We start from the raw sequence: 18,615 nt of genomic DNA on the forward strand, positions 1-18,615 counted from the left end.
ACATAGTTTCTGCAGAGGCCAACAGATCTCATTTGCATTTATTTCTGCTGTATTTTATTTGAGATTTGGACTTGAGAAGGATAGCTGAAAGCTTAGAGTCATAGAGAATCAGCAGCAGCCTTCTTGGCGTGATTCCTTTCTATAGGGAGATAGAATGGTAAACCAAATGACATTTCTAGGATTTTTCCAGACTTATGCTATAACTATTAGGAGAATGTTTTATGATTAAAATTGGCCAGCTCGTTCCCTGGATTATCATGATGTGTAAGCATAGACTTTTAGGCTGCACATCCCATACCGTGCCTAAGACACTTTAGGGCTAAAAAATGTTTATCATCCCCTGCCAGCTAGCTCAGAGGGTCAGAGAGCTGCTCTGATGAAGCCAAGTCACAGGCCCCATCCCTGTAGAAGCCAGTTAATGCCAAACAAAGAAAAGATCTGTTCCCCAGCTACAGCTTGCACCTTGAATCTTAGCCAGCTCTTGGCTGCAGCAAAACCCAGTTAGTTTACCCTGGATCAGAGGACGAACCAGGAAAAAGAATGTCCGGGGATCAATGAAAAACCATCATCATTCCTGAAAAGAAAATCTAAATGTAGTCTTTTCCTACTGACAGTGTCAACAGCACCATCTTCTTAGTCAGAAGATATTATATATTCGACAACTTGATGAAATTACTTTTTGTCTCTTTAAATCCCTTCCTACGTGTTGATTATTCTTGGAATGCTCATGTTGACAGTTGTCTGAATCTGTATTATATATGGCCCATGGAGTGACATGAACCTCATAGAGAACATGTATTTCTTGGCTACAGTCATTGCAGTATAATAGATGGCCTGACTCATACTTGAAATGAGTTGCAGCAGCTTTATGTGCTTCTTTTCTCCTTTCACGGGCTCTCTTTCCAGTTCATGGCCACATATGGATGGCTCTTTAACTTTTAGTGAAATGCATACAGGCTTTCCATCCTAAATTTAAATGTGCAAAAAACAGAGCGAAATAGCTAGTTTCATCCTCAATCCCAGAGAATGGGGAAGAAAGCCTACCTTTTCACCTCAATTCCTCTGCCTAAAGTACATCTCCCAGAAATTTATATTTTATTCAGGTTTCCATGAGAAATCCCAGCTCTCTAGAGCACTTCCTACGGCATCATCTCTGCCTGGGTGTTCTCCTGGCCCCAAGCCCTCACCGGTCCCCTCGCTTTCTTTCCCTTACAGCAGTTCTCTCTGCCTGAGATTGGATTCACTAACTACGTGTTTGTCTTGTTCGTTCTCTGCTGTATCTCTAATGCTAAAACAATGCCTGGAGTAGAATCAGCGTTCAATATATAATTATTGAAAAATGATCTGATGAACTTGAACATAAATTAAAACACAGACATTGTAACAGCAATCAAATGACATGCATATCTAGTGACATTTTTTCACTCTAGCTTTGGTTTATTAGGAAACACAGCTTCCTTCCAATTACCCATTGTGTCAGAGAGAAAAGCCTTACAAAATCTGAGTGACAGATTTTTCTTGCCACAGCGTTGCAAGGAATCCCTAGTACTTTTTTAATTAACTTTTTCTAACTTTTAAGCTAAGCTATTTTTTTTTTTTGGTAATGGAAGTAAGATTGACATAACATAAAAGTCACCATTTTCAAGTGTACAGTTCTGTGACCTTTAGTACATTGACAATGTTGTGAAACCATTACCTATATTGAGTTTTAATAATTTTCATCAATAATGTTATTTCTCTAAAAACTAATCATTCATCTTGGAGTGGTAGAAAACTAATCCGTTGCTTTGCAAAATAGTAAATAAAGGATCAAGCATTTATCTCAGCATCTCTCTGTAAGCTATTATACGGGGTAACCAAATAGTAGATGAGAGAAAGTGGATCTTTTTAAAAGCATTCCAATGGATAAGTAAAAAAGAAATTATTAATGTGGCATTTCACTATGCAGAACCCCCAGTGAATTAGTGGATCTAGCCATTGAGTGTGAACGTGTGGAAACATCACAAAAAGAAAGACATCTAGACATTCTGTGTCTTGTAATAAAAGAACATAATGTCATCTATAGTTTTGCCAAAGAGAGAAAATAGAGTTTGTCCAAACCTCTGAATTCAGCTGCCAATTTTCCAGAAACACAGAAGACAAGAAAACATGTAGAACTACACACTAGTATGCAATCGGTGAAGTCCAGGCTGTGAAGAAGTCCACTGTCCAATTCCCTAAGTTCTTCAAAAACTAAATTGTAAGAAGACGAACAGTCTAGAGGTGATACTTGTAGGTTAAGAGACTTAGAAGATATAAGTTGTTTTTAATGGGCAAGATTAAATGCAGTGTCTAAGGCTGCATATTCAGTGGTAAAAAGAGAGAGAAATGCAAAAACATGGTAAATATAGAAGCCATGGTCATGGTCACCTTGGAGAAGAAAGAAGGGAATTGTGACTGAGACGGGGCATATGTATGAGCTTAAAGTTTTATTTCTTGCTCTGAATAATAATTACAAGAGTGTAATTAAAAAATTCGCGAAGTTCCCCCTAAGATCAGGAAGATAGGAACGCTGGTTTTCACTGCTGCTATTCAACGTTGTACTGGAAGTTCCAGCCAGAGCAATTAGGCAAGAAATAGAAATAAAGACGTCCAAATAAGAAAGGAAAAAATAAATCTCTCTCTATTCACAGAGGGCATGATTCTATATATAGAAAACCCATAGAATGCACCAAAAAAGCTACTAGAGCTAATAAATGAAGTCAGCAAAGTTGCAGGATACAAAATCAATACACAAAAGTCAGGTGTATTTATACATACTAGCAATGAACAATCTGAAAGGGAAATTAAGAAAACAATTCCGTTTATAATAGCATCCAGAAGAATAAAATACCGAGGAATAAATTTAACCAAGGAGGTGAAGACTTGTAAAATGAAAACTACAAAACACTGCTGAAAGAAATTAAAGAAGACCTAATAAATAGAAGGACATCCTGTGTTCACGGATTGGCAGACTTAATATTGTTAAGACGTCACTCCTACCCAAAGTGGTCTACAGATTTGATGCTAAATCCCAGCGGCCTTTTTGTAGAAATGGAAAAGCCAATCCTCAAATTCACATGAAATTGCAAAGGGCTCTCAAGAGCCAAAACGATACTGAAAAAGAAGAACAAAGTTAGAGGACTCACACGTGCTGAGGTTTTAGTTTGGAGTGATGGAAATGTTTTGAAACTAAATAGATAGAGATAGTGGTTACCAACATTGTGAATGTACTGAATAGCGCTGAATTATTCACTTTAAAATGGTTCATCTTATGTTACGTGAATTTCACCTTAATAAATCACTTTTCTTTTAAAGAATTTATTTTTCCTTTTTCTCCCAAAGCTCCCTGCTACATAGTTGTGTGTTTTTAGTCGTGGGCCCATCTGGTTGTGGCATGTGGGATGCCACCTCAGCATGGCTTGATGAGCGGTGCCATGTCCGCACCCAGGATTTGAACTGGCAAAACCCTGGGCCGCCAAAATAGAGAGCATGAACTTAACCACTTGGCCACGGGGCCAGCCCCAATAAATCACTTTTTTAAAATACAATAAGATAATAAAATACATAAACTACAATCCCATATACACCTCTTTATAAACTCTGTAGGATAAACTAATGTGTAAATGTACTCTTTTTCGGAGAGAAGAGAAATGAGCATAGCTGATTCTGAAAATGGTTACTTTGGACAAAGAAAGGTCAAACTCTCTTCCTGGCTCATAGTCATTATGGTAACTATTTCATAAAATGAAAAATTTCCATTTCCCCCGTGTATCAAGTTCATTCTAACACGTTTCCTCTGGCTTAGTGACAGCCCATTTAAACATATGTTTCTTGTATTTTACAGACATACTTGGCAAGTGCAAGACAAAATTGACGCAAACAATGTGGCCTACACAACGGGGAAGCTAAGCTTTCACACTGATTATCCAGCCCTCCATCATCCACCTGGGGTAAGGTGAGCCTGAGCATATTTTCCACAAGGCAGGCCAAGGACCAATATCCTCCTGTATTTTGAGTCTAGAAGATTATATGTTTCATTAGCGAATTTTATGTACATCTTCCTTCTCCGAACGCAGAAACGTCTGCACCTCAATCCTGAATAGCTTCACATTCTCAAGGAAGAGATTTTCATGGTTTCTTTCTAAACATTTCTTTGTTTCTTTCTAGAAATAACTGTTGGCACTTTTTACTTTGCCAAAACAAATTTTTACCATAGCAGGGCATCTTGAGGTCTTTTTGCACATTTACCATTTCCGTGAAAGTTAAAAGAGAAAATGAAACCAGGGAACACAATGTAGGGTTTTTCCCACAAAATCACATGACTCTGACTCCTATCAGCTAGCTCTGTCTGCATAAAAACCCACTCCACAACTTAATGGCTTAAAAAGTACACACATAGCCGTGTTGTTAGCACATGTTTTTACCATTTGTGCTGTGTTCAGCTGGGCTGAGTTGGCTAGGGACTGGTTGACCTAGGTGGACTTCAGCTAAGATGGCTTGTTTCTGCTCCACTTGACCTGTCATCCTCCAGCAGGCTAGCCCAGGCTTGTGCACCTAGCAGCTGGCAGAATTTCCAGAGAACAAGCCAAAACATACAAGGCCTCTTGAGACCTAGGTTAGTAATCAGAACGATGCCCCTTCTGCCATGTTTTATTGGTCAAACCAAGTCATGAGTTTAGTCCAGATTCAGAAGGTAAGGAAGTAAACACCACCTTTTATGGGAAAAGCAGCCAAGGTGTGCTACAAAGGGTGGGAATGCAAGGAGCAGATAACCTTGGCTGTTTTTAGAAACCACCTACTTTCCCATCCATCAGATTCCTCATCAAAGAGGGAAATGCTCATCATGGAGCCACAAATCCTCCAGGAGAATTCTTGAGAGAACCCCCTTCCACCATATTATTACAAAATTGTCATTTTACTAAACCAGCCATATTTTTACAAAAGAATCATTTGCTGAACCAAGAAATAAACGGTCAGGAAATTATCTTTGAAAAGATATTTTGTTCCTATTTTTAGAGCTAAATGGGACTAAATCAAAAGCCACATAGAAATCTATACCTTCAGAGGTAAATGGAAGTGTAAATTTTGAGCAGTTCTCTAGTTAATGAAGGTGAAATAGTCCCAAATCAAAATTAGTCTGTTTTTTCCATCATGTGGACGTCTTCTCGGCGCCCTCCTGGTTACCCACTGTCCTCGCCAGTGGTAACTGAGCTGGTCTAGCACTTGACTCCGCATGTTTTAAATTATGTTGCTGATTGTAAAATACCACATGATTTCTTTGGACTAAATGATGACAGTGAAGTGACCCCTATAGTAACCTTTTTGGGTGGGGATTGGGAGGAAGAGACATACAATGTGATTTGTTCCAAACGTGGTCCAGAAATTTTCTAAAACCCTGGGGATTAAAAGCCAAATTAATCAGCTCAGTTCATCTGCCAAAGATGGGTTGGAGAAGTTAGAAGGAATAAAGCTTAAAAAAATTAGACTAGGAACTAAAAATTCTGTTTGAATTTTTAAATTATCTGCTGTTTGTTGTGAGTTTAGGTCTTGGCTCTGAGTTAAAATTGAAAGCCTATGGAAAAGTGATTAAATGACATCATAAATATTCCTGAAGTATAGTACAAAGCTTGCCATTTTCACAGCATTTTATATTCTTTCAAAGCACTTTTATTTATATTACTTATTTGATCTCTCTTAATATTCCTTTAAGGTAGACAGGAGTGATCATGTCTTTTTATGTTGGATGAGGAAATGACACACAGCAAGGTTAAATACTTTAACAGGGTGACATTCGATTAATAGGGAACTTGAAACCAGGCCTCCATCTAGTTTTTTACCTCACCATACTGGTCTTCAGTTGGGCTTTCTAATTACTGTAATTTATATAAGGTGATGATTATTTATCGACATTGTCATACGTTAAAAACTCTTTAAATACCCGTACTGAATCTTATATTTCTCTATATTTCAAGACTTAACCCAGTGCCTGGCATGTAATAGAGACTTAACAGATAGCTATAAAGAGGCAAAGACCAACACTACATGAGAAGATGCTCTACGTCACTAATCATCAGGGAGGTACACGTCAAAGCCACCATGAGCCATCACCTCACACCTGTTAGAATGGCTATTACCCAAAAGACTAGAAATAATAAGTGTTCATGAGGATGTGGAGAAAAGGGAACCCTAACACACTGTTGTGGGAGTGTAAATTGGTGCAGTCACTGTGGAAAACAGTATGAAGTTTCCTTAAAAAATTAAAAATAGAATCACCTTATGATCCAGCAGTTCCACTTCTGGGTATTTATTCAAAGAGAACAAAAACACTAACTCAGAAAGATATATGCACCTCCACATTCATTGCAGCATTATTTACAATAGCCAAGATATGGAAACAACCTAAGTGTCCGTTGATGGATGAACAGATAAAAAAAGTGGTATATATACGCAGTGGAATATTATTCAGCCATAAAGAAGAATGAAATTTTTCCATTTGCAACAACATGGGTGGACCTTGAGGGCATTGTACTAAATGAAATGAGTCAGACAGAGAAAGCCAAATGCCTTAAGATCTCTCTTATATGTGGAATTTAGAAAATAAGTAAATAAATAAACCGAGTTCATAGATACAGTGAACAGACTGGTAGTTGCCAGAAGCAGGGAGTAAAAGTGTAGGAGAAATGGGTGAACTATTTTGTGTTGTTTCTGCTTTTAATAAATTTAATAAACTTAAATAAATTGAATTTAAAAAAGAAAATAAGCGTCATGACTTAATGAGGCCAACCACTGAAACACTTCCAAATTCGGTTCCTGTACCCATTGTTAACCTATGCGTGCAGTTATGCATATGTGTCAATTTATGGACACTGATTAAATTACTACTGTGACAATTCATTTAAAACCTAAATACTATCCCATGTATAAATAATATAACTGAAAATGCTCTTTAGAATAGTAAGTCTGTAAAGAGTCAAAAAAAAAAAAAAAGAGGTAAAGAAATTCCACAAAGTCGTACGGCTCTCCATCCACAAATGAAACATGCAAGGCTAAATGACATGGTAGGAGATTTTTAGATAAAAGATGATTCCTGAAACGTCTAGATTCTACTAGAAGAATGATTAAAATGTAGGCACCTGTTTGTGCTATTGTTCAAGTTTCCATTCTGAATTATGCAGGGATTTTTGAACCAAAGTTTGAGCTTTTTTGTAACAAAGAGCATAAAGCAGTGTTCTTTTCAGCACAGATGAAATGATCTGGAGAATGAGTTAGCTGTTGGGGGTTCAGGCTGATCAATATGGATCACGTGGGACAGGGGTAAGGGGACACATCTTTAATGAAACCCAGATGTTGCTTCACTCACTGTCTTTGTCTGAGCCAGAAGTCACGTGCTGCCATAAAGTAACATTTAGAAAGAAAATATTTTCTGTTCTGAATGACTTATGTGAAATAAAATTGGGTTTTATACACATCAGACGTGTATTTGCCTTTTGAATTAGTGGTGAAAGTGTTGTCTGGCTCCATCAACTTTTTTGCTTTCATAAGATTACATTAAAACATAAATATAAAAAAGGAGATTGTTACTTGGCCTTGGCCATATGTAAAAGATATCAGTTATCTCTTTTAAAGATTTGTATTTGAAATATTCTGTGACTTCATGGTGGTAAAGTCTAAAAGGGTTCAGAGACCACTCTGATTCCCCCACAGACGAAGTTATGCTACTGTTTTGCCTCTCGGAGTTTGGTAAATCCGAGGTTGACATCTTCGTTTCATCTTCTTTTTAATCATGCTGCTTCACCCTTCATTGCCCTGGCGGGGAGATGATTTTCTACAATGACTTGGTCAGCTTATGCACATATTTTTTTGAACTTGAAAAAAACTGGCACCAATTTAAAGACTGAATAATTAATTTAGACTAGTTCTCTGCTAACATCAGAAAACAAGGCATCATCGCCCTGAAATGGAAGCTTAAGTTTACAAAGCGCGTACACACACACCACGCCATAGTGACTTAGTGAGAGCCCTGTAAGGGGGCTTCCCCCAAGAGGAAAGGAGCGCGCTCTATGAGGATTTCGAGGCAAATAGACCAAGGTTTGAATATCAGTCTTACCATGTTTTAGATGAGTTCTTACCAGCCAGCCAGTTTTTTCACCTCTGGGTCTCAGTTTCTTCATCTATAAAATGGAGATGAAAGCATCCAATCTAAGGACTGTGGTGAGGAATTAATGCATGTGCATGACACAGTCCTAATCTGAGAGCAAGTAGGCATAAGATTCAAAATGTTGAGAAAACTTGTCCGGTTTGGGAGGGAAGGAGGCAGGATTTGTGTTCTAGACCTGCGCTATCAACATAGTAGTCACTAGCCACAAATGATTATTTAACTTTTCATTTAAATTAATTAAGATAAAGTACAATTTAAAATTCAGCTCCTCAGTCACACTGACCACATTTGAAATGCACAATGGCCATGTGGGACTGGTGGCTACTGTGCTGGGCAGCATAGAACATTTCCCTCATCGCAGAAAGTTCTGATGGACATCACTGTTCCGGACCATCTACAGAGCTGACCAAGCTAAATGTATCGTCTCCCCACTCACTGATCTCCTAGACTGGCTATTCGATCATAGTTGCCTCTTCCTTTCTGTAAGAACTGTCATACATTGGTTTTTATTTTTATTTCTCTCAGTAGGAATGAAGTCTTCACAGTTGAATAGTGTTAGTTGCTCTAAGCAGAAAACCAGGGTCTAAAGTCAGCTCTTCAAAATCACCCACCCGTGCTGACTTACCGGAAGGAGTCACATAACCCAGGAGAACAGATAAACTCCATTCAAAAGAATGCTTTTTAAATTTTACCATGTTTTGCTTTTCAAAATGAAGTACTGTTAAACATTTTTCCCTAAATCTTAGTAAAAATAACTAATACTTATTATCCTTTTGGTTTCTCATTCCCAGTGTCTCTTGGGTTATTCCCCCTCAGAGGCCTGTCCAACCTCATTCCCTTCTTATCCGCACACATGACCTGTCCTTTTAGACTCCCAGGTAGTCACTGTCACTAGTTCTCCCCTTTAAAAGAAGTTATCCTCTGTAACACCACTGGATTAATGTTCTTCAACTCTGTCTTGACTACACGGCTTCCATATTCAAAAGCCTTTAGCGATTGCCCTCTGTGCACAAAGTCTAATATCCTTCAGCTGACATTCAAGGCTCTCCCTGATGAGGTCCCAAATTACCTTTCCAGCTGGATCTACCATTCCCAATTGTGAACTTCTACTGCAGCCAGACTTTGCTACACCCAGTGAAGTGTGCATTTTGCACACTCTCTCACTGCCACTTGATTTGCTCTCTCCATTCTGTGCTACATATCCAAAATCTTATCCATCTTCCTTTGCCCGGATTAAGTCCCGCCTCCTCCGTCAAGCCAGCATGAAGTGCCTGTTCCCTCCAGCTCTGTGATGTGTGCCTTTGGTTCCTCAGGCATTCTGGTGCCTGTGCCCTGTCTTCAGCTGTGACAGTGTACGAACGATAAAGTATTGATTATGACCACCTTATCTCCCCAATCCTTTTCTCTGCTGACACAAAAAAGACAGATAAAAAAGCTTTCTTGACTTTAGTGCTTTTATCATTCTGAATCTTTCTTGAACACAGTGTCAAAAAATGTAAGTGCATATCATTTTAAAACATATTCCTCTATTTCTTTTTATAGGTTCAGCTTCTGCACTGCATAAAACAGACAGCCACGGGGGGGGAATCAGAAATCGTAGATGGATTCAACGTGTGCCGGAAGCTCAAGGAACAGAATCCCCGTGCGTTCCAGATTTTGTCCTCCACCTTTGTAGACTTTACTGACATTGGAGTGGATTACTGTGATTTCTCTGTACAGTCCAAACACAAAATTATAGAGTAAGTACCATTTATAAATTTCTCATAGCAATAAAGCAGTTGATGCAAAATTTCATTAACTTAAACAGCAGAAAGCTTTAATTGACTCCAGAGGTTTACTTTTTATTAACTGTCTAATCCAGTTTTAGAGTGAAAGAGAAAAAAGAACATTTTCACCATAAAAAATTATTTAGCAAACTTCCATGAAATCTCTGTTCTTAATGTAAGAGAAGTAACTAAGACTTCATTTACACTTCATTTTTAAAATATAAGCTCTACATAGTTATAATCAGTGTGATTGTGCCAGTCACAATCCTTTCAGCCAGAAGTGAAAGACTCTAACTCAAATTGGGTTGATCCAAGAGTTAAATAATGTCATCTGAAACTGATCTCCTTTTTCTTCACCTCTTAGCTTTGCCATCCTCTGTTTTGGCTTCATTTTCAAAGATAATCAGTAGAAGCTCCAAGTTTTTATTGTCCGTAGAGCTGATAATCACAGCACACAAAAAACATATGTTTCTCAATAGCTACAACTCACTGCCCAGGACGTGTCCAAGTCTATCCTTGGAGCATCAGCATGGCAAGGAAGTCAGAGAATTCTGATTGGCCATTGCTCGGTCACGTGTTCATCTCTGGAGCAAGGTCAGCCTCATCTGAACCAATGGGCTGAGGATGAAACAGGGACGTCTCCCCAAAATGATGCCAACAAAAATCATATCCTCCCTTCGTAGAACATTTTGTGTTCTATCATTTTTCATTTAACATTATTTTATCATAATTTTTCCAATTACATACAAAAGCCACAAAGGATGTGGTTTAGTTAATCAGTCCTCAGTTAAAGATTTTTTGAGCGCTTTCAATTTTAGGTTGAAATTGTATTCTTCTTTTAGGAGAAATAGCCAAATGATATGAAAGCAAACTCATTTAGTAAATAAGCAAATCCCCAGCATACTAATTCAGCTTTCTTATATCCACATATGGCCTTCATTCATTCATTCCACAAATATGCATTGAGGCTAGCCACTCTCCTTAGTGGTTGGGTGACATCAGTGGACAAAACAAAGACCCCTACCCTCATGTAATTTCCAGTCTAACTGGGGAGGGGAGAATTCGAAATTTTAAAACAAATGACTCAATTACAGTGACTGCTGAAACATTTTTTAAGTGCAAAGAGAAAAGGAAAAGTAGGTCAGGATACAGAGACTCTGTGGAGCCGAAGCGTTAGAGAGACAAGACTTGCATCACTAAATAGTGTGGGGAGGAAGAGCCTTACTGAGTAGGTGATGTTTGAGCAAAAACCTAAAGGACTGAAGGAGTTTTCCCAGAAGAGAAGCAGTTTCCAGAAACAGCCGGGGCAAGGGTCCTAAGAAGGCCCTGAGAACATATCTGGTATGCTCAAGGGGCAGCAAGGAGGCCAGTATGGAGCAGGGTGTTAAGAGAGGAAGTGAAATTGGGGGAGTTCATGAGTAAGAACGTTGGCCTTCCCTCTCGGTGAAATAGGCAGCTACTGCAAGGTTTTGACCAAAGGAGAGACATTTATATTTATATAGATTTATGTACATTTTAAATGGGTCACTCTGGCTGCTGTGCTGAATAGAGTGGAGAAGAGCAAGGCAAGAAGCTAACTCAGGACAGCAGGCTGGGACGAGGTGCCGGAACATGAGCCGTCAAGGGGTGGCAGTGGCAGTGTGGAGAAGGGTCTGTTTTTAGATATATTTTGCAGGTAGAAATAGCATACTTTCCTGACATATTGGATGAGGGGTGTGAGAGAAAGACAGACATCAAAAATAAATTCCAGTTCAGAATAAACCTGAGACATTCTCTGAGGTCAGTCATCAAGGTGGGAAAGAGAAGAAATAACTCTTGAGATTCAAGTTTTAACATGACACTTTTAACTATTTAAAAATTACCTTAGGGGCTGGTCCAGTGGCACAGCAGTTAAGTTTGTGCACTCCGCTTTGGCGGCCCAGGGTTTGCAGGTTCGGATCCCGGGCCCCCTATACACCACTTAACAAGCCATGCTTTGGTGGCACCCAACATATAAAACAGAGGAAGATGGGCACAGATGTTAGCTCAGAGTCAATCTTCCTCAGCAAAAAGAGGAGGATTGGTAGCAGATGTTAACTCAGGGCTAACCTTCCTCAAAAATGAAAAATTACCTTAAAACCCTATGACAAACTGCAATTTTGTTGTGGTAGGATATGATTGTAAATTCTGCAAAGCTGGTGAACAGAGGCAAAAAAAATTAGCTATTGAGTGAAATTAACAGAAAGTCCATCATCTGAACCAAGACTTGGTGTTAGTATTCTTTTGTAGTTAAATTCCAGAATTTGGCCATTTTCAAGGTCTCATGGATATCCCTAGAGAATATCAAGCGGTTAACATCAATCCACTTAAAAATATATTTTTAACAACAGGAGCTGACACAAAGAGGGTTTTCAGTTAATCGAGGGCCTCAGTCTCCTGAGTGTTTGAGTTCATTTGATTTTCCTTGTGACTAAATTTTTTAGCTCTTATAAGAGGTTTACGTCCTGTCTTGTACAAAAAGATCTTGAAGGCTGCTGGCAGAGTTACAATGCAGTACAATAAAAAAAGAAAGAAAGAAAGTAGGACAGAAATAATAATGGTGAGATTAAGCTCTAACAGTGCATCCTAGCGGTTACAAGTTCAATCACGTGACGACAACTCCTTGCTCGTTAGCAGTGCGACCTTGCTCAAGAGATGTATGCTTGCTAAGCTGTGGTCAAAAGGGAGCCGGTAAAAAGGCAGTAATATTAATGCCTACCACACACAGTTGAAGTGGGAATTATAGAGAGGACATATGGATGCCCCTGCCACTGTGTGTGGCTCAGAATGAGGAGAATAAATTTTAGCCAGCTATAACTTCCATAAAGTCCAACACATTTACTGGTGACAGAGTTTAATTTCAGCACTGAGTTTCTAAAGACCAGAGAAAGGAGGGAACATAATCAATTTGCAAGATTTAAGATCCTCATAAAATGTGAGGTGGTAGACAACACCATAGTGACCTTCTCCCAACAAATTCAACAAGTCCCATCACAGCTCACATTGCTCAGTGAGACATATGTGACGAACGAGGGGTGTTTACAGCATCACTCCTGATTGTAGGAGGCGGTTCTATAGTCCTTTCCTTGAGTTCTTTTGTTGGCATTACTGATGACGTTTTGCTTTGGTTGCTTTGCGGTCACCATGTTGCTGGTTTATGTTTAAACGCTTGTCCTTTGTGGATAGCTAATATATAGCCAGTTCTTCCTCATCTTTGGGGGCGTTTTACCCTTCCTCAGCATACAATCCTGCATTGGGACCTTCCTTTCGTTCTGTTGTTGCACACAGAATTTCCTGCTTACTAAGATTCAATTTTGCATTTTAGGTTGATCTTCAAGATGCCAACCACTCCTCTCCTCTAACATTCTTCAGTCCTCAGAATAATGTCTTCTCTAGACCTCATAACTAAATTTGCTTCCTATTTCACCTCATGTCATTGCTGAGAATGCTAAATAATGAATTTGTGTCTTGTCTTCTGAGCTAGAAAGCGAACACCAGGTGAAAGGAGACAGACTGTGCCATGTGTACACGCACACAGAAAATTGGTTATTTTTGTCTGTATCTGTGAACTCTTGGAAAGGATTAATACAATGTACCATGGGACACACAATTCTGATTTCCCTTAAATTAATGAATCACAAAGTTCCTTTCACTAATATGTGAGGATACACACGTGGACTCTAAGAGAGCCCATGACTAGCATGACCATTCCCATCAAGGAGTTATGGTGTCAGTGGAAAACAAGATGGATTGCCTGAGTGGCTGGGATGGAAGACCCCCAAGAAGTCCTGACGTCCTTGTCTGTAACACACAGGGTGTCACAAAAGGTGTCATTGTTACATGCACAGAAAACAATACAGGGAGAGAAGAAGGAAAGTGGGTCAGCAGCAGTGGGGCTAGAATCCTGAAAATAAGATTAAAAGGCAAAATGGGCTCAGAAACTGAAAGGGTCTGAATCCAGCAGTGTGAACTCTAACAGGGCCATTGAAAGGCCAAGCACTGTGTCCTTTGTCCTTCATGTCACTCAAACCTGGAGGTCCACAGTCTCTTCTGCTGGCTGACGTTTTCCTTTGATTCTTTGTTCATAAAGCCACAACCTACACGGAGAGGGTGGGGTGACAGGGGAGGGCACTTCATTGCGTGTTCAGTCATATTTGTATTTTTATTAATCTGTGTAAATTCAGGTTTTAAGAGTCTAAGAGCCTTTCTGAAAACCTGTTCCTTTCTGTCACTTCCCTTTCCCTATGTGGGTTCAGCAGATGGTTTTCAGTCACCATCCGATATGCAGAGTTGCAGCTAATCGCCCATTCTTAGATTACTGTACACTTGCTGTTGGCCCAGAGGATTGACTAGTAACCTGAGGCACAAAGCACAAAGGGACTGGGATAGCCACAGTTTGCCACCACAGGCAATAGCATCCTTCCTCCTGTACCCTGACTAGTTGATAATGGTTCACTCTGTTGATTGGTCAGCTAAGTGTGATCCAGACCCCAAATCAGCATCACCAAACAAACCCCGGCACATGAGACAGTCCATTTGGTTTGACTCATCAGGCCTGGATCCCAGTCAGCTGTTGGCTCACGTTACCACCTCCTGAACTGGCCCAGGAGTAATTCTAAGCACTTCACTACCATCCTTGCCCACCTTCAGTTTTCATCTATCGCCCTTGTTTCTAGCTAAAGAAAAGGTAAAGCTGTGTGATGCTTTAGGACAGGCCAAAGGTCCACCTTTCCAATAAGCTATTCTCTTCCTTTTGCCTCTGTGTCTAGATGATGTTCATGCCTTGTTAATTATAGCCAGCCTAGCTTAAATTCAGAAATAATGATATCTTTTCTTACATTGAAAGCAGTATTATCTTACACTGTCATGATTATGATCCACATTCTAAGAAAGGATATAGATATAACAATATTAGAATCTCCAACCTACTAAAAAGACCTTGGTACGCTCCCAAACACTGAAAAAACTACAGATAGTTGCATATGCAATGACTATTTATTAACTGCCTGTTATGTCCAGGCTCTGTGTTAAGTGTTGGGAATATAACATTAAATGAGATACAGTGTGGGTCTTCTAGAAGCCTATATACTAAGATATGTACTATAAAGAAAGATACAAAGAATGTACCTCAGGCTAGATTCTTCTTTTCTCTGTCTGGATTTCCCCATCTGTAAACCAAGGATTAAAATCAGAACAGTGTATTTCAAACTTTTAAAGAATAGATCTATCTTTTCAATCATACACCCAATAAAGTCATATTTGAAGCCCCAATAGATGAAACATGTAAAGTGATTGACCTATAAACTTGTAACATAAAAATATCTTAATATGTGAAAGCTACTGTCTTAAAGAACAAAGAATGCATTCATTTCCCTAAACATAAGAAAGTTTTTAACTGGAATCTCTCGGTAATATTTATTTTAAATTAACTTATGTAGAAAGATTTCAAAAAATATTTGCTAAATGAATGAATGAAAAACAAATGAGTACCTCGTACCGCAGATAACCTTAATGTCTTCTGAACGTGTGTTTGGGTTCTTTAATACCCTATTTCATAAACATCTTCTAAGACGAATTGACCCTTACAAATGAAAATAGATATTTCATGACTTATACATTTTAACTTTTTCTCTTTAAAAAAATAGATTAGATGATAAAGGTCAAGTGGTTCGCATCAACTTCAATAATGCAACTAGAGACACGCTATTCGACGTACCTGTTGAAAGAGTTCAGCCTTTCTATGCTGCTCTGAAGGAGTTTGTTGACCTCATGAACTGTAAGGAATTCAAGTTTACTTTCAAGATGAATCCAGGTCAGTGAACACATTTTCTCAAACAACTGAAAAGGTGGATTTTCTTCAACCTTAACCATTTAGAGCAATGCCTAGAGCAGTTTTTTTTCAAGTGTGGCATGTGGAACACTTACAGCAGGATCGTGGTGAGCAGCCAGTTTGCTTAAATAGCAGACTCCTGACCTCCACCTCTCTTGGCTCTCCAGAGTTAAAATATTCATATTTATAAAGCTCCTAGGCAAACCCTAAGCACCCCAAAATTTGATAACTTCCAACCAAAAGAATAAATACACGAAAGACAAGCTATAGGCCAAACGAAATCTCACGTCTGATATCAAGACCGATGACTTATATTTTCTATCCTGATAGCCAATCAATGCAAACTGAAGCTTGTACTTAATTCTTCTCTCCTGGTACACAAATAAGATCATCCTCATGACTCTCACTCTAAAATGCGTGAGTAATGTTTACTCATTTAGCTTATCTGATCTGGCAGAGGCAGCACTACCTGAAAAAAAGGAGCGAAGGGTTCCAGCTACTTGAAATGAAGGAGCAGAAAGCATTGTGTTTTTCTGGACTATCTCTACTTGGTAAAATGACATCACACTCAAGGTTTTTGATGGATATAGTAAAAAGCAGAATTTCTTTCTGCCATTAATTTGGCCAAGTGGGAGATTCTTTTCACTGGTGAATAATCTTTTAATTGATCTTTGGCATAAGAGAGTAATACTAGAAATCAGATAAACCCACTGCTATGCAGTCACAGAAGGTTGGTTGTAAGAGCAGCAACATGGAAAATGGAAATACCATGAGAAAAAAATACCGAACGAATCTGAGCTGGAATCCAAGAGCCGCCAGTTAAAGGCCGTGTGGCTCGGGGCAAATCCCTTAACTTCTCAGAGACTCACTTTTCTCCTGTATGAAAAGATGAGCTAATACTCTCTTTTCAGGATCTTTTTGAGGCTTAGAAATAATGTACCTAAAATACTAGGCACATAGAAGACAAACCAAGAATGTCACTATCCTTACAATTATTTGAAGCTGCTTAACTTGAAAGAGATAATCCTAATTAAGCGATAAATAACACCACAAAGAAAAATTCAAAAGTTTTACACAGATATAGTTTTTTAAGTAAGAATTATAAAAGTGTCTACAGGAGCCTGCCAGGCCGTGTAGTTTGAACGCCAAAAGGTCCAAAGCCATTTGCATCGGGCGTCTATTTGTGTGAAAGAGTACAGGCGCAGCTGTGTGTCAAGAAGTAGCCGTACTATTTCTTGATGTGAACCAAGTGACAGTGATATTTTGCATTTTGCATTTTCTAGCTCTGTTCGTCTAAACACATGGTTATTCACATTGCAATAACCTTTTGTCTAGGTGATGTTATTACTTTTGATAACTGGCGCTTACTTCACGGCCGAAGGAGCTACGAAGCTGGAACTGAGATATCCCGCCACCTAGAAGGAGCTTATGCCGACTGGGATGTGGTAATGTCAAGGCTTCGCATCTTAAGGCAGAGCGTCCAGAACAGAAACTGAATCCCCGTCTGTAATTTCAGTAAGACTCCAGCAGGTGTATTCCATAAGATATGGCAATGTTATTTGTCTTCACAGACCATGATCTGTTCATTCACATATTAATTTCTTTACCATTGAACATGTCACCTTTCTCACGAGAGTTTTCTTTTCTTCATAATCATATGCAATGCCAACTGGTCAGATGCTGTAGCGTGCTCTCTCCTTTCTCGATGAAACATCCCTTCTGTTCTGTTGCACGTCTGGTCTGATTTTTTTTTTGCCCGTTTAAGAGTCTTCAGAATGCCTGAGAATAGTTGTGTATCAATAAAATCATTCTTCAAATACAGCCTTTTTTAAAATAAAGCTTTTGTTTCAAATAAAGCTTGTATTTCAAATGAAACTTGTCTCAAAGAAAACACGTTTCTGCTCTGTTGCCTATATGGTCCCATTTGTCATGACTATATGTGACTGTCTAACATGCTTGAGAAAAGCCTTCATATTTTCAAAGTTCCGTTTAGTCACTTTTATTGTAGAATTCTATTACCCCAATTTCCGGACGTCAACAACCTGGTGACCTCAACATTCCCTTTAATACATAAATTATGACACCAAACTCACGTGTGCCAAATTAGGAGAAACATCTAGTCTCCCTAAGTTTCTCCTGCCCCAGTTAAGGACTCCTCAGGGCTGCAGCGGACCTTATGCCTGTGCGTGAATCACTTTTCTTTATTCCTTGCCTTCAGCTAACAACTGGGAAAGGCAGGGCCAAGATGCATGCAACATTCATAGACAGACACGATGTCTGCTGACCTCTGGACAGCTTCCCCTTCTGGTCTTGGCTTCCTCTATGGCTAACATACTGTCCCCAGTGGTGGAACACCGGTGTCACTGCTAATCATGGAAGTCCCGCTCTTGTTGAGCTCAGACCCTTCCCTAGCCCTGGCAGAAAGGGGAGTCTCAGCATTATCATTTGCTGAAATCCTGGTAGGACCTAGATTTTCAGTCCCGTTTTGAGACCTAACCATGCCTCCTATTTTAAAGTTCTTCCTCATGCCACCACCGCAGAGCTCTACCTGTTGCCTTCAGACCAAGAGAAACGTTACCTCCATCCACGTTTAACTTTTGCTTCAGGCTTGCAGTGTACCCGTGTGCGCACACTAGGAATCTGGATCAAGAGTGCCTTAAGCCCATGTCAGCACACCCCCTGATTCTCTGAAGTCTGGGATTGAGTCTACACCGGCAGACCAGACTCCACTGTCCCTTACAACACTGCCACATTCTGGGCCTTCACTGTGGTTTCCTATCACCTGGTCTTGAGCGGGGTGACTGCAGTCTGTCACATGTTCG

At 39.4% G+C, this 18,615-nt stretch overlaps 1 protein-coding gene across 3 annotated transcripts in view; it reads left to right on the top strand.

Moving 5' to 3' along the window:
- The window catches only part of BBOX1 (gamma-butyrobetaine hydroxylase 1), a 60,172-nt gene extending 42,504 nt beyond the window's left edge, over positions 1-17,668 (top strand). For all 3 annotated transcript variants that reach the window (XM_014741912.3, XM_023646194.2, XM_001502140.7), the window contains exons 5-8: positions 3,866-3,971; positions 9,722-9,918; positions 15,609-15,775; positions 17,129-17,668. In XM_014741912.3, coding sequence (XP_014597398.1) covers positions 3,866-3,971; positions 9,722-9,918; positions 15,609-15,775; positions 17,129-17,289 — 631 coding nt within the window. In that variant the 3' untranslated portion in view covers positions 17,290-17,668. The remainder of the gene's footprint in view (positions 1-3,865; positions 3,972-9,721; positions 9,919-15,608; positions 15,776-17,128) is intronic.
- The last annotated feature ends 947 nt before the right edge of the window (positions 17,669-18,615 follow it).

This window comes from Equus caballus, chromosome 7 (genome assembly GCF_041296265.1).
Source record: "Equus caballus isolate H_3958 breed thoroughbred chromosome 7, TB-T2T, whole genome shotgun sequence".
Lineage (NCBI taxonomy): Eukaryota > Metazoa > Chordata > Mammalia > Perissodactyla > Equidae > Equus > Equus caballus.